At 42.1% G+C, this 23,778-nt stretch overlaps 1 protein-coding gene across 1 annotated transcript in view; it reads left to right on the top strand.

The window, feature by feature from the left end:
* MYRFL (myelin regulatory factor like) overlaps positions 1-23,778 on the top strand; it is a 125,611-nt gene that overhangs the window by 72,167 nt on the left and 29,666 nt on the right. The window contains exons 11-13 of the mRNA XM_042948329.1: positions 2,645-2,845; positions 11,688-11,796; positions 12,547-12,656. Coding sequence (XP_042804263.1) covers positions 2,645-2,845; positions 11,688-11,796; positions 12,547-12,656 — 420 coding nt within the window. The remainder of the gene's footprint in view (positions 1-2,644; positions 2,846-11,687; positions 11,797-12,546; positions 12,657-23,778) is intronic.

The raw sequence follows: 23,778 nt of genomic DNA on the forward strand, positions 1-23,778 counted from the left end.
GGCTCTCCAAATTATAACAGTAATATTAAAGATCACTGATCACTGATCACCATAACAAATGTAATGATAATAAAATTAAAAAGTTTGAAATATTGCGAGAATTACCAAATGGTAGCAGAGACATGAAATGAGCAGACACTGTGACATCCATAGTCTATGGTGCAGACAGACTGGCTTGATTCAGGGTTGCTACAAACTTCAATTTGTAAAAAAAAAAAAAAAAAAAATGCATAATCTGTGAAGTGCAATAAAGCAAAGCTTAATAAAAGGAGGTATGCCTGTATTGGTTGGACAGTAGTTGTTATGCACAGCAGTGTTTTAAGGATAATTTGAGATTATTCCTCCTCATTTTTGCAAAGTATTCCCATATATGTGATTTCAGTAAATTCCCACGACGCTGTGAGATAGGTAAAGAAGTCATTATTATCTTTATTCTTCAAAGAAAAAAGCCAGTGCAGAAAGGTTAAGTGACTGCCCCAAGGTCACACAGCCAGTTTGTGTCATAACATAGATTAAAATGTTCAGGTTTTCCCTACATATATGGGGCTGTGGGATAAATAATAAAAGTATTTGGAGACTTTGATTCATTTCAGTGTTTGATATCAATGAACCACCAATGGACCATATGGGAACACAACTTCATAATTCCAGAAAGAGCTAGTACATTAGTTTGTTTTGACACATTAAGATTGCGGATACCAGAGAAGGGGAAGAAAGTTTGCAGATTTTATGACATCTCCCATTAATGACGAGGAGGACTCCTCCATAGGTCTATATATTTAGCAAATTGCAGATATGCGGCCCTTTCCCAAATGATCTGAACATATTTTAGGGATCTGAGTTTTCATCTGATGAAAGCCAAGTGAGATTGTTATAATTGTTCCAAAAAATTGAATCTACCTTATCTGCTATTCCAACATGATATCAAGTTTATGATAACAATTATTCCAAAGCTCATTAAGAAAAAAAAAAAAAAAAACCCATCACTGTCTATTTTGTTTTCTTGTAGTGGCTCCTTATGTTCAAGGTAGAGCAAAATACATCAACATTTATATGGTACACCTTGGTTTTAGTTGACTGCTTGCTATAGAAGGATTTGGGTCAAAGCCAATTTGCCATTCACAACCCAGGGGCCTCTAGGGACCTTGCAACAAAGTTCTTTGCTTAACTGACACAAAATGATGTTCAAAGTTGTTACTTCTTTTCTGCTTTCGCCTATCAAATGTCAATGGTTGACTCTTCCAAGTAGCTTGGGGTTCAGACAGGTGAGAATGAAAACCTTGAAGACTCCTACATGTGCTTCACCTGAACCCAAACTAAGAACTAAACTTTATGGGTTTTTAAAAAATTATTATTTTAAAATCAGTAGCACATGCTTGTGGCAAAAACATTGAAACAATACCAAGAGAGTATAAGTTGAACAGTGAATCTCCTTCCCAGATCAGTTTCCCATCTCCCAGTTCCTGGCCTTGAAGAAACCACTGTTACTGGTGCCTCAAGTATTCTCGGGAGATGATCTGTGCATATTCAGGTCCTGAGTTTGCAATGTCCCCTGGGCTGCCCAGAAAGGCTGAAAGTCAAGACTTTGGTGTTAGCGTTGACTTCTTAGATGATCAGGGTCTATAGTGCTTGTCTGAATTTGTGACAGCCTGCCTCAAGCACACAAAAGTTTCACATTTAGAAGAATAGGCCATCATGTTAAAAACATTAATTCTGTTGTGAGGATTTGGAGGGATTCAGAGATCCCTACTTAAAGATATTTGGCAATACATTCAGCAGTCCCAGGAGGCGGGGAAGAGGGAAGGCAGTAGAGTGAAGAATCCCTCAGCAAAGGATTTCATTTAAGAGCAGAATCTCCAGAACTTTGTCTAATCTCAATAGTTTCACTTGGATTCTCGTTGAAGACTGCATTTGGCCAGGGCTACTTCTGATAGGAGAAGTCAGAATCATTAATAATTAAAAGAAGTATAGGTCCAGCTCCAGAATTTACTAGCTTTGTGGCCTTGGGCACAGAGTCTTTTCGATTATCTGTAAAATGAGGTGAATGGTACACATCTCCTAGAATGGGGATGTGCACTAGACACAACAAACGTAGCTGTTGTTATCCTTTTTCAATGTCATCTGTGTTTGGGGAATCATTGAGGTGTATAAGTATATTTGTCCTGTCATTTGCTTGTCAATTGTGTATGAAATCATAAAGTGTTTTGAAACTATAAAAGAGCTAGCTAAATGCAAAGTATTTTTATTTATCTGGGCTTTAATAAACTCATAGTATCTTCTGATGTAAGGTTCTGGTTTTAAATCCTTATTAATATTATCATCCCTGAAAAGAAGGTCGTTTTGAGTTTTCTTCTTCCTTATCGTCCACCCAGTATAACTTACACGTTCTCAACTCCACGTAGTTGCAATAGAGACTGGACGTCCCAAACCATGGCATGCTGAGCTCCTGCTCATGGGCAGCAGAGCAGTTAGGGGCTCTCCTGGTGCCACAGTTATTTGGATATGTCAGAATGTCCCATCCGATATATGATTCGCAGGTGAAAGACTTACACAACATTCTGTTTTCCCCTGCTCTGAGGAATCAAGCAATCATCTATTTGCTACTGTAACTTCAATGGTAACATAGTTCTGTATTTTTTTCCAGGCCTCTAACCCTGGGCAGTTTGAAAATGACAGTGATGCATTATGGCAGCGAGGACAAGTTCCAGAATCTGTTGTTTGTCATGGTCGAGTGGGAATCAATACAGATGCGCCGGATGAGGCCCTGGTCGTCTGTGGCAACATGAAAGTGATGGGGACAATTATGCATCCCTCTGACAGCAGGGCAAAGCACAATATCCAGGAGGTGAGCACAGGGCAGGCCTTGGGCGCCTCCGCTGACACCTGAGTCAGGTGTGCTGGGCACTCCTGGACTCTGACACACCTCGCACAGAGCGTCTCTATATGTCACCTGTTTATAGGGGATGAACACAATGCGTAACGGTTATGAATGTTGGAGCCGACAGGCATCTCTGCTGAAAGGGTAATGTAGCTCCTACCCAGGAGAATGGAGTCACCTGCCAGGAGCAGTGGGCAGTGACAGCATAGCAGTGGCTTCCCAAGCAGAAGTCTCTGAGCTATTTTCCATGGGCCATTGCCCTTCCTTCCACACATTGTCAGCCGTTGAAGCTTGCCTTTTCCTTTCTGTCTCCAAATGTCCATCTCCCTGTTCATCTGAGCACTGTCTCAGTCCAGTCCCTGCCTGTATTTCTACTAGACCCCCAGCCTCTTCCTCCCAGAGTCCCTGGGACCAGCCCTGCCAGCCATTGTCTTCCCCATTCATTGTCCTTCTCCGAGGAGCAGTTGGAGAAGCTCCTCTTCCCACCCCTAGCCTCCACCAAGGTCAATCCCATCGCCTGAGGCTCCAGACCAAGACCTCCTCCCTCTGTGGAAAGACAGTTACCCAGTGGAAGGCAGAAATCAGGCTCATGAATCAGGTGGTGCTTCTCCACTTTAGGCTCGCCCTGGGCGGAACAACCCCGCCCCAACCCAGTGCCTTTATCTGTAAGATGGAAACGGTGCCTCTCTGCTTGACCCCGCCAAGTCCTTTATTTGTTTTTACACATTGAGATAAGAAGAAGTGAATCACCATGGCAAGTCACAGCTGCTATGAAGACCTAAGAGATTAGGATTAAGATGCTAATCCCTTAGCCAGGCCACTCCAGGTTCTAGCTCTTCCATCCTTTAAGTCTGTTTCCCATTCGCTGCTTCTATCACTTCTCCACCTTTGCACTCACACTGCTGCTCCTGTAAGCGTTTTTGAGGCTGTGGCGGAATTGTGTTTTTAACCTCCTTCCCTTATTCTTTTTTCGTGAATAGGAGACACAATCTGTAAATCATTGGCCATTCTTCCAGACCGCATTCCTTTCCCAGTGCAAATCTGCACTGGTGTTTCCAAACCGGCCAAGGAATGTCCTCCTTTGCTGAGTGCATTCCAAAGAATGGTTGTAATTGTAGACTTTTATACTGATTGCAAAGCTGTGGTTCATGTTCGAAGAGCTGTGACCTGCTAGCCGGATGGGAACTCTTAGGGCTAGAAAGTTCTCACGTATATTTCCCGATTCCAGTCCTAGATACTGTGCTTTTTTGACTTCTAGAGAGAGATAAACTGTCTGCGTTTCAGATCACACCAACTGAAACTTATTTTTGCAATTGGCTATACAATTCCCTACAGGTCTTATCTAAATGCAAATGGAAGATAACAAGCTGGGAAAGTCCTCCACAGCTCCTCTCGCCACTGTTAGGCTTTCCCCACAGTTCACTTACCAGATGTCTTCGGGCGCTGCCCCTTGTCCGAAGAAAACATATTGTCTTAAAATAACAAGCTTCCCTAGAACTTCTCAAATCCCTTCCATGACACCTTCTTGTGTAAATAAAATGTCACCCCAATCCAGGCTCCAAATGTGGAATTTCTGTCTCCCCTGCCTGCTCACGGCAGCGTGATGGTGGAAGGAGGTTTAATCCTGATTCGGGCAAGCGCTGGCCCAGGAACCTTCGCCCAGAGATGTCCTGTGCTTCTGTTTATTCTCCTGTGAGCAGGGAAGGCTCATGTTCAATTCACTTGTGTTAAGGGCTTCTTCTAAGCTCATATACGTGAAGCATTCTTTAGCGGGACAAATAGATATTATCATTATTTACTTGTATAAAATGCAAATTACATGTAATTCATTTATTAACTTATTTCATATTAATATATTTGTTTTTAATAGGTCTATCCACATGTATGAAATATAGATCTCTAGAAATCTTATCGTAGAGGCTGCTTTTAGGCAACAGACTTGAGCAATGGAATGTAGAAAGGGCTCACAGAGACCACGATGCTGAACACAGACAGACCGACCCATCAGGTGACCCACCTCAAAATATCCATAGGCCTTAAGTAACCAATGGGCTACTTACAACCAGGCACGGTTACCAGGAAAGGGAAAATTCCATATGTCCCTTTGGACATATGTCCCTACAATCGAGTGGCCCCATCCAATGGGGAGAGACGCACTTACCAGTCCTGTTCACCATTACAGACAAAAGAGGCGATGATAATGCTGATGATGGGGCTGACAGATGTGTGAACTTTGTCTTCACCTCCTCCTGACTCAGTTTGCCCAACTTTTAAGAATAGCCATTCCTCCAAATGCTCTGGGAAGTGGGCCCTTGGTTGATCTGATTGCAAGCATAGGACTCGAGGCAATTTCTCATTGGTAAAGGATGCATGATAACCAGAGCTGGCTTCCAGATGAGCTGTTGCAAAACATAGTGGCCAAACACATTGCCCAGTACTGTGATGATTGGGGGAGGGGGAAATAAGTATAAGTTGCTTCCTTGCCCCGGCTCTGTGCATCCTCACTCAGGGCAATGGAGGTTGTTTTGTAGGTATTAAGCACATGAGCACTCTGCATAGAGAGTCCTGGTGGAGATCCCTGTGCTCATCTGGACACGTCTACAAGACATGGAGAAGATAAAGCAGATGTGACCGAAGCCCGTGCCCTGGACCCACTGGGAAAATGAGGTCGGCCTTAATGAGGAGCAGCCTAACATATCCCAACATTGTGTTTACTGATGTGACTACAGACTGCAGAAGGAAATGCAGCTCTTTCAATGGAAACAGCAAAATTAGGGTGGAGATGATATGCTGGAAAACAGAAGAGCGTGAAGATCACCAAGGCCAATGCAAAAAAAGTGAGGAAGCTGAAAGTTGAACGCATCAATGCAATTTTATGATGAAGGCTGAAAACAAGGTTACAAGAGATTTCAAAATAAAAACCAGGAACGAAATCAGTTAAGATGAAAGGCTCCAAGGGCCAGGAGCCAGATGCAGAAGCTCTTCAACTTGGGGTGAGCCAGTGTTACTCAAGCTGCTCCTGATGCGAGACTAATAGTCTAGGCTGTGGCCAGATGGTGGATAACAGGATCTCCCTCCCTGGACAAACTGTGGAGTCCCACAGACAAGAATGACTTTTCTGTGGTGCAATTCTGGGGTTAATGATAGAGAAGCCTTACAGACGTCACCCGCCGCTGCAAACTGAGTGAGTCCCTTTGATCTGGGCAGCACAGGGGCTGGTCTGCATCATTTCCCTTGCTGAGGAGTGCACCTCTGAGCCCACCGAGCTGGGAGTGGTGAAGAGATGGGCACAGCCCTAGGCAAGAATGCCATGGACTCCTACTGTTCTTACCCAAAGTTCAGCAGTTTTTCAAGAATAAATGCTTCTCAGATTGTAAAAAGAAAGAAAGAAAGAAAGAAAGAAAGAAAGAAAGAAAGAAAGAAAGAAAGAAAGAAATGATAGAGAAGCTTTGGGCGTGAGGCAGCATGACCACAATGGCCATATACATTCAGGGTCAAAACTTTCCGAAACTGCTGTGGGCAAGGTCACCTCAGACACCTGAATTCAGCTTCTAGCTTCTTACTCAACCCACGTGGATGAGCAAGGTGTGGTGTTAAGTGTTGGCCAGTGTTTGGCTCCTGGAGGAGGATTCTGAGAAGGCACAGCCCTTGCCTCGAGGGCTTTCCCTAGGTCAAGTGTACACAGAGGGAGTGTGCAGCATGGGCAGTTTATATTTAACTTTGGAAAGTACAGCCCCACATTAGAAACCAGAAGAGCATTGTCTTATAGAAACGTTGTTGCAGAAGGGGTTTAGATCCCCAAACCAACCCTGAAAATTTTCTTCAGCCAAAAGTCTCTCTGAAGCACAATGGTAATAATACCATCAAACCTACAATATGCTTCGTCCAGCAATATGCCTTCGGGGGAAAATGCATTAAAGGATCCAGCTTAGTCACCAGGGGTCATGTTCCCTCTGGGTAGCCTGGACAGCCTCAGTGAGGACACAGCCTCCTCTGCTTCCTGTTGGCAGCAAAGGTCACCCATGAGGGCTCGTGCAGGAACCACGGGGATAATGAAAAGTAGACAAAGCAGCCACAGGATTCCCAAGGGTGCAGGGAATGGGGAACTGGGTGGGGCCTGGCTAGTGCAAGGCCATGCCACGCTGGCTCCTGATTGACAGGGATTGTTCTGCTGTTTCACTACCTTCATTCTTTCATGGCTTTTTCTTTCATTGAAGGTTCGGGGTGTCTATAACATGTGAGCCACTCTGCTGGGCACTCCAGAGGTCCTGAGATGAACTAGATGTGAGCCTTGCCCTCAAAAATAGAACTTTAAAAAAAAAATCTGAACTCCAAGTAAGAAATATTCATTTCATCTCCAATGCCTAGGATAGCACCTGGCACACAGTAGCTGTTCATTAAATATTTGCTGAATATAGGAGCTCACCGTGATAGCTGTGTGCACAGGGCAATGTGAGATTGTGACTGCCCCTCCCTAGCATGGCCTGCAAGGCCCTCCCTGCTCTGGCCTTAATCTTTACAGTCTAGTAATGCCAAACTCCACCCTGGTTGGGCAGACATCATTCAGGGAACTTACTCCCTTGGCACTTTACTCATGGTGTTCTTTCAGTCTAGCATCGGGTCTTGGCCTCACCCTTTCTGTCCCTTCTTTCTACCCTGCATCTTTCCCTGACTAACTCCTTTCTTAAATTTATTCGTATGAGGTTTATTTATTAAGTTATTAATTTATTTAAGAAATGTTAGTTGAGTGTCAACTACATGCAAGGAATTGTACTAGAAACTGGTGATTTGGTGGTGAGCAGAAAACCATGGCCATAGATTTGTCCTCATCCTCAGGGGGTATATATCCTATAGGGAAGACAGATAATGAAGGTGACACAACTTTGTCTGGTGATAACCGTGATAAGCACTATGAAGAAAAACAACAGCTCCCATTGGCACACAAGGCAAAGGGACCCTTCCTGGTGTTGGAAATCAAGAAATGCTTCCCTGGTGAAGGGATGTTTAAGTTGGGGGAGAAGGTAGGAGTGGGAAGGAAGAGCTTTCGAGGCTGGGAAATGCCCTGAGCCAAAGGCCTGAAGTGAAAGGAGCAGAACTTATTTGAAGATCAAAATAAGCCAAGATCTCAGTGGGGTTTTGCCATCTCTAGGAAGTCTTTCTTTATGCTCCCCTAGGAATATTTTGGGGTCCTCCTTGGAGCTGCCAAATTCTCGATCCATAATTCCATTTTCATCCTGCATTTCTCACATTTTCATTTATGATGGGTCTGTCTGTCTAGTCCACAGACATTTAGAAAAAAATTTTTTAATGTTTATTTTCAAGAGAGAGAGAGGCAGAGTGGTGTGAGTGGGGGGGGTGTGGGGGGGGGGTGCAGAGAGAGGAGGAGACACAGAATCCAAAGCAGGCTCCAGGCTCTGAGCTGTCAGCACAGAGCCTGATACGAGGCTCAAACCTACAAACCGTGAGATCATGACCTGAGCTGAACTCAGCGGCTTAACCGACTGAGCCACCCAGGTGCCCCACAAACATTTTTTTTTAAAATTTCATTTAATAGTTCTAAATTTTAGGAAACTTGGAATGTGTAATCCCAGAGAAACAGTATGCTACAAAGTCAAGACAATTAGAAAACTTATTTATTCGTTTTCATTTTGTTTTAAAGTTTTTCTTAATTTTTATTTTGCTTATTTATATTTTATTTGAATATAATTAACACACAATGTTACATTAGTTTCAAGTGTACAGCACAGTGATTCAACAATTCTGTGTGTTATGCTATTATCATCACAAGTATAGTTGCCATAAATGGCTATTACAACCCCAGTGACTATATTCCCTGTGCTGTACCTTTTATTCCCATGACTTTTCCATTCCATAACTGGAAGCCTGTATCTTTTTTAAAAAACTTTTTTTAGCATTTATTCATTTTTGAGAGATAGAGTTTGAGTGGGGGGGAGGGTCAGAGAGACAGAATGAGCCACAGAATCCAAAGCAGTCTCCAGGCTCTGAGCTGTCAGCACAGAGCCTGACCTGGGGCTCGAACTCACAGACCGTGAGATCATGACCTGAGCCAAAGTCAGATGCTTAGCCCACTGAGCCACCCAGGCGCCCCTGGAAGCCTGTATCTTCCACTTTCCTTCACCCATTTTGCCAATCCCCACCGTCCCTCTGGCAACCATCAGTTTGTTCTCTATACCTGCTTTTTGCTTGTTTATTCATTTGTTTTGTTTTTAATTGTGTTTGTGTTTAATTCCACATGTAAGTAAAACCATATGGTATTTGTCTTTGTCTGACTTATTTCACTTAGCATAATACCCTTGAAGTCCATCCATGTTGTCTCAAATAGGAAGACCTCACAATGTTTTAATGGCTGAGTAATAGTCCATTGTATGAATATACTACATCTTCTTTACCCATTCATCTAAGATTGGACAGTTGGGTTGCTTCCATATCTTGGCTATTGTGAATAATGCTACAGCAAACACAGGGTGCATATATCTTTTTGAATGAATGTTTTCACTTTCTTTGGGTACTCCTCAGTGGAATTACTGGATCATATGGTATTTCTACTGTTAACTTTTTGAGGAACTTCCATACTGTTTTCCACAATGGCGGTACCATTTTAATTCCTACCAACAGTGCACAATGGCTGTACCAATTTACATTCCCAAAAACACTGTACCAATTTACATTCCCACCAATAGTACATTTTTCTCCACATTTTGGCCAACACTTGCTATTTCTTGTCTTTTTGATTCTAGCCATTCTGGCAGGTATAAGGTGATATCTTACTGTGGTTTTGCTTTGCATTTCCGTGATGATTAGTGGCACTGAGCATCTTTTCCTGTGTCTGTTGCCTCTCTGGATGTCTTCTTTGGAAAAATGTGTATTCAGGTTGACTGCCCATTTTTAATCAGATTATTTGTTTTTTTGTATAACTTCTTTATATATTTTGGATATTAATCCCTTATCAAATATATCATTTGCAAATATCTTCTTCCATTTAGTAGGTTGCCTTTTTGTTTTGTTGATGGTTTCCTTCACTGTGCAAACGCTTTTTATTTTGATGTAATCCCAATAGTTTATTTTTGCTTTTGTTTCCCTTGCCTTAGGAGACATAAAATGTTGCTGTGGCTGATGTCAGGGAAATTACCTGTGTTCTCTTCTACGAGTTTTATGGTTTCAGGTTGCACAATTAGTTGACCACAAACTGTTAAAAGCAATCACTTTTTAAAGTCCCAGCACTTAGTGTAGTGTGTGGTAAGTTGAAGGTGACTGTTAAATGTTAGTTGAATAATACAGTGAATAAATGAATTGAACCAGGCTTTTGATGACAGCAAGTATCAAAATAACAGTGAGCTCAAAATTATACTTCCCAAGAAGTACCTGAAATAGAGTTTGCACAGTTAACCAGGTAAGTGTCAAGCCACAATTTTTCACAATCAGCCGAACTAGTGAAGGACAGGGAACTTTTAATGATATCGGAGGAGCTTTCCAACTCACCCAACAGAGTGGGTCAAGGGAGGAGTTGAAGGCCATTTCAGGGTTTTCATAAAACAAGAACAACAAAGCAATTTTGGTTACTCTAATACATGGATGAATGTCAAGGCAGTATAATTTTAATTGCCAAGAGACCACTGGTTTTGTAATCATTATATCCTAAAAGAAAATTATAGCCTAAGAGAAAATCCTAAAAGAAAAAGGGTGGGGTGCCTGGGTGGCTCAGTCGGTTAAGCCTCTGACTTCGGCTCATGTCATGATCTCACTCTTTGTGAGTTTGAGCCCTGGGTCAGGCTCCGTACTGATAGCTTGGAGACTGGAGCCTGCTTCAGATTCTGTGTCTCCCTCTCTCTGTTCCTCCCCCACTCGCACTCCGTCTCTCTCTCAAAAATAAATGAAGATTTAAAAAAATTTAAAAAAAAGAAAAGAAAAGAAAAAGAGCTACCAGCATTTTACTTATAGAATAAGGTCATTATAAAAATTGATTCTGCTATTACCATGAATACATTAAAAAAAAACTCAAAAGGAAATCCTTTGAATGAAACATATTTAGCTTTAGGAAAAATTCACTCTATTGTGTATTACTATCATTTTGCTGGGACCCAGTGACATTATTTTGAGGAATTGGCAGTGGAAGTTGGGAATACCTTCAATAACCTGTAAAAGAAGTGAGCTCAGAGAAGCACACCATCACTGACCAGAGTGGTTGGGGGAGAAGCCGTCTGTAGGAGAGGAAAGTCTGGATCTTGGAAGGTCCAGCAGGTGAACAATACAGCCTTGCAACCTGCCACTTGAGGAAATTTTCTCCAGTGAAATGTCCAAAAGCAAATCAATGGTATAGTAGTTATATCCATTCCTCAAAGGTTGTTACTTGAACTAAGCATTTTCAGTTTGTAAATACGAGGTTGGCCTATATTTATTTGGTGTTTATACTGTATGTCCATTTGGAAATGATCCCTTGCAATCTTGAGTGGAGATTTTTTCTCTCTAACGTGATCAGTCTCCATTCTCAGAAGGAGAGTTCACCCCTCAAAGGAGAGAAAAAAGGCAAGAGTAGTGAATGGGGGAGCTTTCACCCTGTAATTTAGACATAAAAACTCTGTCTCAGTTTGTCAGTGGATGGAAGTCATTGATATGGACCTTGAAGCTTTGGTTTCTCTGAGGAGAAAAACATAAACTTTCCTTAAAATAGTTCGGACAAGAGGAAAGAACCCTGCTGTCAACATTCCTAATTTCTCTGGGTCTCTTTGGGCATTGATTTGAATGGGAAATATCTAAATGGGTGAAATCCGCTCTTCTTTAATTAAATCAGGTTGACACAAATGAGCAGCTGAGACGAATAGCCCAAATGAGGATTGTTGAATACGACTACAAACCAGAGTTCGCATCTTCAATGGGAATAAACACTGCCCATCAAACAGGTATGCACACAAATTCCCTTTTTAATTTTGTGTTGTCAACTCTTAAAAGTTCAATTCCCTCTTTATGTGGAGATTGTGTGCTATGGCATTGATTTCCTCTGTGAAATCCATAATCACTAGAACAGGAAAGGTGAGAGAAATTTCTGTGTCATCTTGACTCAACACCCCCATCCTTACTCCTACACTCCAAGGTACTGGCAGAATATTTTGAATACATTGTTTCTTTTCACTGGAATCATCTTGCTCAGAGCTTGGGGGCGCAGATCACAGCTCCAGCTGTAAAAGGCAGACCCGGGAGAGGGAGAGGTGTGGAATAGGTCAGTCTAGGTCAGAGAAGGGGCAGAGTGGTGTTTGTACTCCTATCCAGGAATCCTAGAGAAAGAGGGACCATTTAGGTGGCAAATCCTCCTGCAAGAAAAGAAAGGAAATCAAGCTAATGCCCCACCCTTACTTCTATATACAGGGATTTGAAGGTATTTACTCCCTCCTTCCAAAATCCGGCCCAGAGTCTCAAGGAAAAGTCAAGAAAATGACACCCCTGCTTTTAATCCTATGGTGGTTATGGGCTCAAAATTCCTTCTTTGCTTCAAATGTATCATAGATCAAAGCGAAAGCTGTGAGGGGATAAGCATGTATTTGCAAAGATGTCCTGGCGGGGGCTGTCAGCCTTCCATTTTGATGTAGGCTAGGGAGGATGTTCTCCAGAAAGGTCTTTTCCTGACTAAACCTGTTGGGAGTGTTTGTGTCTAGGAATGATCGCCCAGGAGGTACGAGAGATCCTGCCCAGAGCTGTAAAAGAGGTCGGTAATGTCACCTGTGAAAATGGGGAGACACTGGAGAACTTCCTCATGGTCGATAAGGTAACCACTGAGTAGATCTGCCATTGGAGCTATGACCCCATGGTGAACCCCTTTCTGTGGTACCACATGCACTGAAACTTCCAACCAGGAAACAAGACAGTAAAAAGAAAGCTTCACTCAGCTATGGAGTAATTGGTATCAGTTATGCTAAGCTGTTCAGAGGTACCAAAAAGAAGCCCCGTAAGGCAAAAAAGAAAAAGGAATATGTAACAGTGACAGTAGAGTGGAGCAGGTCTTAACTGTCGGAGAAAAACTGGCCTGGGGAAAGTCCACTTAACAGGAGCACAACTAAAATGTGACCCAATGTCATGTGAAATAGTGACAGCAAGATTTAATCAGCCTTGTCTTAGAAAATGGAACTCAAACTTGAGGAAGTGTAATTTATCTCATCTAATATACTTTAGGTTATCATTAGGATCAAATAATTAAATTCTTAGCCTGATTAAAGGCTGAATGGAGTGTTGATTTTTCTTTTCAAGCATAGTTTTTCAACAAAGTTGTATGTTCCATTTGCATAACACATAAAGTGGGTCAGTCTTAAAAAGATATTCATGAGCCTCATCGTTTTTTCCCAAGGGCCCATCTGAATTCTTTGATATTCAAATGATTCTCTTTTGAAGGAATGTCCCCATCTTGTAGATGAGCTCCCCTTCTCTTGGTAAGGGGTCTAAGGCTGTCATTCCCTTGCTTGCCATTGCTCTGTGTGTGTGTGTGTGTGTGTGTGTATGTGTGTGACTTGAGTGGTTCTCCAAACTCAGGTTTATGAATTCTGTGAAATCCTGCATTTTTTGCAAGGTTGGCAAATTCACCCTGCTGCTGACATGCTGTACATTGCACTGTTATATTTGATGCTGGAGGGAAAACTGATTGACATGGGGATGTTATAGTTGTAGGGAGAGATGTCTGAGTTGAGACTAATTTGTAATCTGTCAGTTCACGGGGGCAGTGCTTCTCAAACTTCAAAGTGTACGTGAATCAGTGAAGGAACTTACAAAAATATGGACTCTGATTCAGCAATAATGGGGTGAGACCCAAGATCCTACCTCTCTAACCAGCCTCTAGGTGATGCCAATTTTTCCACCCTCTCTGGTCAGCAAGCCACACTTGGAGTAGCAAGGTGGATAGGTGCCTTTCCATGCTGGGTCCTTCCTCGGTCTTCTCCCTACAAGTGCTTGGACAACAAATACTTAGATAATGGGCTTGGATGGCCTGCTCTGCCCCAAGACTGCAAGGACAGAGGGGCAGAGGTCAAGTTACTTACTCCTGCTTCCCAGACCCATCTCGAATAGAAGCAGCTCTTGGTCATGCCCTCAGACCTGGGCTACCCTTGAGAGGTTTATCATGAGAAATCTATTTTTAATAATGAAGTACTGAAGTTTCCCAATTATTTACTTAAAATATAAGATAAGGGTGGGGTACCTGGGTGGCTCAGTTGGTTAAGCGTTCAACTTTGGTTCAGGTCATGATCTCGCGGTTCATGGCTCTGCGTTGAGCTCTGTGCTGACAGCTTGAAGCCTGGAGCCTGCTTCGCATTCTGTCTCTCTCTCTCTCTCTCTTTGTCCCTCCCCTGCTTGCACTCTGTCTCTTTCTCTCTCAAAAATAAATAGTAATATATATATGTATATATGTATATATATATATATATATATGTATATATATATACACACACACACATATCATATATCATATATCATACCTATATGATAAGGGATGTTCTGAGGTATTCATGTAATAAGGTCATCCTCACTGTCTTGCATTTCCAGAAGCTTCCTGGGTGAGAGAAAAGTATGTAGGCACAGCCATCAATCTCAGGGTGCAGCCTTGGGAATGTGTCATTAGGCTACCAAGGTAGGGCTCTTGGGGTTACACATTTGGTAGCAGCCATATCTCTTTTGGCTGTGGTCCTTTGCTGGAATACCCAGGGAAGAGATTTCTGTGTTTTCTGTGTAGGTAACATCCGTCCAGGACCTTATGATTGTCACTCTTCAGGAAAATCATTAGTTCTCCCCTGGCCCCGTGTCTTCCCATTCCCAGTTGAGTTGAATGAGGATAGTCAGGATTATTAGCAACAGCAGTTCCGAGGGCTACCCACTCCCTCAGTCCCCCAGAGAGGCTACAACCCAAATTCATTCCTAAGAAGGCAAGCCTAGAGCCCTGAGAAAGTAAGCGTTGGTATTCCTATTGCAGGCAGCCAGGCTCATTTGTCATTTGAGAAGCAATCCATGCCAAGGCAGCATTCAGTTTATAAGTAAATCAAACTGACAGGAGTCCAGAATGGACAGGTTGTGATTCTCTGAGTAATAGGATCTTGTAGTGATTCAATCTATGAGGACATCACCAAGACCGCCCTCGTTTACAGAATCTGTAACACTAAGAGCAGGTGAACACCTCCATGCTCTGAAGCCTGGTCTTCCACCTTGGTTCACTTCTGAGGATAGATTTCAATTGCTGGTTTAATCCTCAACACTGTGAAATATCCCTCCACTACATTATAAATACTTCACAGAATATCTCCTTTATTCTTTCTTATTAAGAACATGGGTAATGTGACTCCTACTGCCCCATGCTGTTTGTTAATTGTACAATAGACAAGATATACAGGGAGCCTCTTGGTTTCCTGGCCTCCTACCCATTTGTGTGGGTGCCATGTTGGCCTTGGTTGCCATATCCAGGACTGCTTGTTTTAAGGAACTTCTTTAGGACTTCCTGGGCTTCGTGTACCATAGTAATAGGTCAGGTTCAGTTACAGTTTCTCCCTCTACACTCTACTTCTCTTCCACTGAATGTCCCATTTTTATTTTTTTATTTTAATTTATTTATTCTTAAATGTTTGTTTTGAGAACAAGCATGAGTGGGGGAAGGCCAGAGGCAGAGGGAGAGAGAAAATCCCAAGCAGGCTCTGGGCTGACAGTGCAGAGCCTGACATGGGTCTCAATCCCACAAACCATGAGATCATGACCTGAGCCAAAATCAAGAGTTGAACGCTTAATCGACTGGTCCACTTAGGTGCCCCTGAATGTCCCTTTTTAATAAAGAAATTTTTGTTGAAGCTGAAGTGCAAACTAGAAATGCACATGAAAATGTTGAAATGTTGCTCTCCGTGACTGCGCTATATTTTCCATATGCACATTTTGCAACGTTATGCCCAAGTAAGAAACAGAAATGGCTGGATCTTTACAGACTGCCCATGTAACCAACCAGAGCTGGAGATTAGTGCTGTCGGTCAAAGTTGGTATAAGTCTCAGGACAGATGACTGTGCACGATGAACTTCCCTTACCTGGGATAATTTGCTTCTTCTTACAAAATCCTCATGGTTCGTGTACCCCAGTGAAAGCTCAGTGATGGGAGGGGGCTGGTCCTGAGAGCCAGGAGCCATGGCAGGTGACCACCGCAGTCTAACCCTGCATTAGACCGTGAGGGCTTCGCTGTTTGGCTTACTCATCTGTCTCTTCGCTTGGCAACTTTATTGATTTCTGTGATTATTTAGGACCAGATGGCTACATTTCTTGAGCAGTATTATTAGGTGTGTTTGGTGTAAGAAAAATGTGCTCAATAAATGTAAGAGTGGCCTGAAGTGAATTTACAACTAAGCTTCTATAAAGATGAGGTTCACTCTGCGAATAACTAGGCCTTGAGTAATGTGTGTGTGTGTGTGTGTGTGCGCGCGCGCGTGTGTGTGTGTGTGTGTATGTTACAATAGCATGATATAAGCCACCCTACTATGCCTTAATATGTAGTTACTTTTCATTGGTTCTCTTTTCCTTCAACTGTAATGTGGCAGGAACTGTCTGTTTGAGTCTTGCAAAGCTCAGTAAGACAGGGTTCCTATCTTCAAGCAGCTAAGCGGGGTGTCTAAGCGGGGTGATGAGATAGGACGTAAGAATAGAACTCTGAATGACAGTGTGACAAGTACTGTGGGATGCGCAGTGCTCCTGTCTGTGGACACTAGGCAGGGGTTCACAGATGAGAAGGAAGCGGGGGACTGAGAGGCAAGTGACAGAAGACAGTGGTGGACCTTGGGGTCCAAAGGTGTGACTGAGGGTGGAGCATCACAGATGGCCTTTCAAAGTTTCCTTTTTCTCATGCACAGTATTTGATTAGACACCAAGTGCTGCTGTTCTAACTTTGGTGACATCTCTTGTCTATTATCATCCCTCTTTATTCTCTTTATGTTTCTCACTTTTCTCCCTAAAACAAAAACAAAACTAAACACCTCTAATCATACGATCTTCCTTTCCCACTTTGGCTCTTCACTGGTTTATTGCTAACCCTCCACAATCTGGATGGAATCTTCTGTTTCTAACTCATTTCCTAACACTCACACCCACTCCCCCCAACCCCAAAACACCTTCATAATACCATGTCTCTGCACACATGGGCACATCTGGTTTGCCTATCCCCTCCCCTACAACCTTCATTTTCTGTTCTCATGCTCACCAAAGTTTGTTGCTGCCTCAGAGCTGTTCTGTTGAGTGTTCTCTGCCCTTAAGACTCTTCCTTTAGATGATCTCATCATTTAGATCTCACTGCCAAGACCTTCCCTGACCACCTCATCTAAAATAGTCTCCACATCACTTGGTTTCACTGTTTTGTAAGATTCAGGACCACTGAGAGGATACGTAGTACCTTTGCTGTAATTAGAAAAAGGTGCCTCCTCTGGGCCAGTGCAGACCCCACCCAGCCCCTCAGCTGGGCTTCTGTGAAGGGGGCACATTGCAAACTTCTTCATGACAGCCTGGAGACTTCTGCCCCTAGCTGGAATTATCTTATTTGCCTATTTATTCTTTGCCAGTCTCCCTGGTTAATTGTGTGACTCCAAACATCTTCTATATTTTTCAAAGCTATATCTCCTATACTTTATTTGTGGATTCAAGCCCAGGGCTTAGAGTACTGTAAGAATTCAACAAATACTGGTTGAATGACCTAATGAATTCTGTGATGCCTTGATTGATCCTGTCTCTACATTGGCTTAGGCTTCTGAATGTAACATCTTCTAGAGTATTTATCATATTGTGTTGTCATTCTGTTTCTATTCCATATCTCTTCCACTAGACTGTGAGCTTCTCGGGGTCAGAGAATGTGCCTTGTCAATCTTGTGCTGTTTAGTACGTATTTGGTATATTGTGGGTTCTCGTAAGAATTTGTTTATGTTAATGGCTGAGTTTCTGAATCTCAAATAAAGAAGAGAAGTAGTTCTATTAATATAAGGAAATCTGATGGGAGAAGTGGTTTTCTAGTGGAAAAAATTAGTTCAGTTTTGAGTTTGAGATGTCATCCGAACATTTGGATGAAAATGCCCAGTGGCGAGTAGGAGTGTGGAGACTGAGAACACAGTAGGGCTTGAGGAGAAGCTGCAGACATGGGTGAAGATGTTAATAAGGGAAAGGTTATGGATGCTGGTCACAGATCAGAAGCCTGTGGCCAAGTCTGGCTTACACTCTTCTTTTCCTCATGGTATTTTAAAATTTTTCAAATTTATTGCATATCTGTAAAAATTAGGAGATCTTAGGGGCACCTGACTGGCTCAGGCAGTTAAGCGTCTGACTCTTGACTTTGGCTCAGGTCGTGATCTCACAGTTTGTGAGTCCCGTGTCCTGCTTAGGATCCTCTCTCTCTCCTTCTGCCCCTCCCCTGCTCGCTCTCTAAATAAATAAATAAATAAATAAATAAATAAATAAATAAATAACTTTCTTTTAAAAATTAGGAGAACTTCACGCAAATTTTGGATTTCTGGCTCCCTTGAAATACCAGATCTGGTGACATGATGCTTAGGAGAAGCTTCCCTACAAGGGCTTCCTGGGCCATCCCACCCCTACTTCCATGCTACTTGCCTGGTCTATAGGCTTTCAGTTCTTACGGAATAAGAAGAAAGTAGACTAAAAGCAGCAGATTTCTTCTAGTTGAGGCCCAGAGAGGAAGGAAAAGACCTGGGAAGGCTGAGAGGGTTGGGCTAATGCAGGAGACTAAGGGGCAAGCACAGTGTCAGAAAGCCAAGTGAGCAGAGAGGATGGATGAGGACATAGGGAGGAAAGAGACGGGATGGGAAGAAAATGAACGTTAACAAAATATTGTTGATTTTGATGACTGAAAAGTCACCGATCGTATACGGCAAGGTGGTTAAGAGCATGGATTTCAGCATCAGGTAAGACTTTGTCCAAAACCTGGCTCAGCAAGTTTGGGGGATTATAAAGTCACTTTCATTACTATACAGACCAAATTACTTTATTCTTTATAATTCTCAGTAAATACAACTTTAGTATGGCAACTTAAAATTCTACCTTAATCACTTTTTCCCCCATGGAAGCAATTGCTTTTTTTTTTTAAACGATTTTTTTAAATATAAGTTTTCTTAAGACCACAACTTTTGGGGTACCTGTGCGGCTCAGTCTGTCAAGCAGCCAACTCTTGATTTTGGCTCAGATCATGATTTCACAGTTTGGGAGTTCAAACCCTGCATCAGGCTCTGCTCTAACAAGGGGGAGCTTGCTTGGGACTTTTTCTCTCTCTCCTTCTCTCTCTACCCCTCCCTAGCTCAAGCTCGCACTGTCTCTCAAAATAAAGAAAGAAACTTAAAAAAAAAAAAAAAGACCACAACTTTTAGGTCTGTAATGTAGGATTAACCTAATAAATGGTTAATTGTTAATAGTTTTTTTCCAGATGCCACTCAGAGATGGCTACCACCTCAGCTGTCTTTGAAATGATTGATGTTTTTTTTGACAGAATGACACATGCTATGTTTTTATCCAGAATAACTGAGTTGTAAAAAAATTCATATTAGTTTGAGTTCATATGGCTGGCCCAGAATCCAAACGTAGGCATTTATTTATTTATTTATTTATTTTAAAATCATTAACGTTTGAGGAGAGTTGACGCGCAACGTCACATTAGTTTTAGGTGTGCAACACAGGGATTCAACAAGTTTATGTACATCATGCTACGCTCACCACAAGTGCAGCTGCCGTCTGTCATCACACAACACTATTACCCTCCCACTGTGTACTGACTGTATTCCCTGTTCTGTGCCTTCTATTCCCCTGACTTCTTCATTCCGTAACTGGAAGCCTGTATCTCCTGCTCCCCTTCCCCCAAAATGGGGGCTTTTAAATGTCCTAGTCAGCAGCTGGTTTAAAAATCTAATCTTTTCTCATCAAGGGAGGTAGCAGAACTCATTTACTGGCAGTGGCGATAAGTTTCCTGTCGGAGGTAAACGTTCTCTGTTGCACTCACATGATCGATTTGACTCCAAGCCTGATGATTGCCTTATAGCTAGTATGTTATTAAAAGCAACCCTGGATATTTTAACAACTGATCATCTGTTTGTAGGCCATCTTGTTTCCTAAGAGCTCCTCACACTGGAAGCAGGGAGAAAAATCCTCTTGTTTCTGGTAGTAAACATTCAAAAAAAATTTTTTTTAAATGTTGACTCATATTTGAGACACAGAAAGAAACAGAGCGCAAGCGGGGATAGAGCAGAGAGAGAGGGAGGCACAGAATCTTGAAGCAGGCTCCAGGCTCTGAGCTGTCAGCACAGAGCCCCATGTGGGGCTCGAACTCATGAACAGGGAAATCATGACCTGGGCCAAAATTTGACGCTTAACTGACTGAGCCACCCAGGCTCCCCTCTGGTAGTAACAGTTTAAAGAGAAACATGACATTTATTGTTTTCTTGGGAAATTTGGTTTTGTAGGAAAATTTCTTTTTGTAGTTATGTCTTCTTTTAAAAAGTTACTGCCCATTTTTTTCATGTGTCAAAAGTTCAGAAGTAACAGAAGTAAAACCAATGGATCACCAAAATAGTGATTAGTAAAAGTTTATTGTGCACACACAAAAAAGATGGTTTGCAAACTGGGAGCACTGAAACCAAAACATGGAATAAGGATCCAGGGTGTATTATTATGAAACAGCTTATATAGAGAGAAGGCAGTGACTGTTTATTTTTCACTCTGATTGGTTATAATATTAGAATTTTCTTAAATCATAGGAAATTGGTCAACCTTGGGAAACAGTTCATGTTTTGCTGCTGATTTCCAGAGGCACAAGCAAGAGATGACCTATGTCAAGTTGGTTGTGCAAAATAAGTTAAATTAAGCTTTGTTAAATGAGTAAACTAATTTTGTCTGCTCAGGGAATTTTCAAGTCTAGTCTCCGTTTGTTTTTTATCTTATTTTATTTATTTTTTTAAATTTGCTAATAATTACCTTTTTTTTTTAATATGAAATTTATTGTCAAATTGGTTTCCATACAACACCCAGTGCTCATCCCAACAGGTGCCCTCCTCAATACCCATCACCCAAATCAGGAGACTATAGATGCTGGCGAGGATGTGGAGAAACGGGAACCCTCTTGCACTATTGGTGGGAATGCAAACGGGTGCAGCCGCTCTGGAAAACAGTGTGGAGGTTCCTCAAAAATTTAAAAATAGATCTCCCCTATGACCCAGCAATAACACTGCTAGGAATTTACCCGAGGGATACAAGAGTGTTTTTTATTTTAAAACATGTATTTAAACAAGATGGTTGGATGGATGGAGATATGTGAGAAAGTATGCTAATTGTGAAATTTAAGTGGTAGGATATATGGGCATTTACCAGACACTTTTGAAAACTTTTCTGTGTGCTTGAAAATTTTTGTAATGAAATGTTAGGAAAAGAAGATGTTATTCCAGACACCTAAGACTGCAATTTAAATATTGTGGCAGCAGGTGGTGGCAATACTTTGAAAATCAGATAGGCCTGTTTAGTCAAGCCACTGATTTAATACCTGGAATTTTATGCTTTACTAAAGTATAACTCAGCAGCCTGCTTTTCTGGCTTAGGGATTCTTTTTTTTTTTTTTTAGTGTTTATTTTTGGAGAAAGAGAGAGATGGAGCTCGAGCCGGGGAAAGGGCAGAGTGAGAGAGGGAGACACAGATTCCGAAGCAAGCTCCAGGCTCTGAGCTGTCAGCACAGAGCCCGATGCGGGGCTCGAACCCACGAACCGTGAGATCATGACCTGAGCCAAAGTCGCACACTTAACTGACTGAGGCACCCAGGTGCCCCAGGATTCTATTTTTTAAATCCGTATCAAGGCCTGGTGAGCTATCTACAAAATAAACTCTTGGACAGAGATGTAAAGCTGAGTTTATTCAAAGGCCAAATAATTGCCTGGCACATCCATTGGCTAAAGGTTTTTCTCCCATTGGTAGTCATTTTCATGATGCTCAATTACAGGCTATTTTATTCCCATCATTTTATTATAAAACATTAGTTCATGCAACATCAGATGCCACCAGGAGAAATTTTCAAGTCTGTGACTGTCTCTGGGAAAGAAATAAGAAGAGCCTGTTTCAACTTCTCAAAGCTTGCTTTGTGATCAGACTTCATTCCCCCTAGTTAGTGTTCAATAGAGGACAAGTTGCAGCCCCTCAGAGAGAAAAGGAATGAGCTCTGCTGCCTGGCTGCTCCTGTTGTAGGCTCCTTTGTCATCAGAGATGCCAGGGACCCGGGAGCCTGCAAACTGTGTTCTGCAAGGGTTACCTGGGGAGTGAGGAGGCACTGAAGGGCTTTTATCCATTTCCTGAGCCAAACCCTCCCAAAGAGGAAAGGACCTAACCCGAGTGGAAACCAGTTTCCCGGGTACCGTCCAACCAGTCGCCCATTTCGCTGAGGGTGTTACACACTAGTATCTCTTTGTTTAATTCACCCACATTTCCATGGACATTTCCTAACATGGAAATGGAATTTGGACCTCAATCTTTTTCCTTATCTGAGAGCAACCTCAGACAAAGAATAAACTTGAAGTTTGGCCACTCTTTATTTCACTAGAGAATGGTGCTATGACCTCTCAAGGCCACATGACACGAACAATCCTGGTAAGAATATTCGTTCATTTAATCATCAAATCCATACTGAGTTTCTGCCTGTATTGGAACATTGACTATGGACAAGATGCGGCCCTATCTCTAGGTGTTTACAATATAGGTAAATATGACAGTAAGTGGAAGGAGAGTGGGAGGTGGGGGAGGACAGGTGGTTCAGGTAGAGGGAGCAGCCTATGCTGTGCTAGCCCCAGACACTAGAGAAAGCTTGATATGTTCAGCAAAGGGCAAATGGTTCAATGTGATTAGAGCACAGAGAGTGAAGGGGGCTATAGGAAAGGATAGGGCTTAAGTAAGTGACCTCCTCTAAGCTCAGCATTGCTCTGATTTCATATTGCTCCTTGTTGTTTTCATGTGCACATATACTTGCCAAACTGCCCCATGTGTCTTTTCAGAAAATATGTCATGCTGTCCATTTGTACCTTCACCCCAAAGCGAGTCTTACACAGTCACAAGATTCTTGTGTGATTTGAAGCAGTTTCTGTTTTCCCCCAGAGTCTCCCGAGCAATTATTGGTGGCAAGCTGGCTTCATGACTTTTGCATCACAGTTGTAAAGCTACATTTCAGCTGAGATAGTGGGTCCCATTAATATGGTTAATAATAACTGTACAGAGTTGAATAATTAAATTAGGTTCAATGATAAAATAGTTATGAACCAACACTGGGTATTAGATGGGGAAGCTTTTCAAAATGCCCCAGACTTATGCCCATCCGAGTCCTAATGAATATAAACCTTTACATAGGACAGGGATGTGTCTATTTAGATAAAGTTCTTCAGGGATCTAGGTGCATGGTCATGGTTAAAGTGAACTCACAGAGACCTTATCACTTGCATAGAAAAGAATATTTTCAGAAAATTCTGGATTATGTTTTTGAGCATATTTATACTGGCTTCAATATGGTGATAGGGGATAGAAGTCAGAAGTATTTTAGTCAGAGTCAGTCCCTAGAACATGTCCTAGAAATTTATTTTTTGGTAATTTTCTATTGGATCCATAAAGTCAGGGCCATAATTACAACCAGGAAGGTAGTAGTAAATTCCCTCTCCATCTTTATTTCCTCTTAAGTAGGAAAACACATGAATTATCTTCTTGCCTATTGGATCTACTTAGAAGATGTATGGTGCTAGTAAACTTGAGTTGGGGAGATCAAAGCTGGCTTTTTATCATTATTTACAAGTAACTGGACAGTTGCAGCCAATTGTTCATATCTCGTGAGGCAGCATGAAAAGTCCCATTGGGTAGATATTGCAGAATGAAATTA

This window comes from Panthera leo, chromosome B4, assembly GCF_018350215.1.
Source record: "Panthera leo isolate Ple1 chromosome B4, P.leo_Ple1_pat1.1, whole genome shotgun sequence".
In the NCBI taxonomy this organism is placed as follows: Eukaryota; Metazoa; Chordata; class Mammalia; order Carnivora; family Felidae; genus Panthera; species Panthera leo.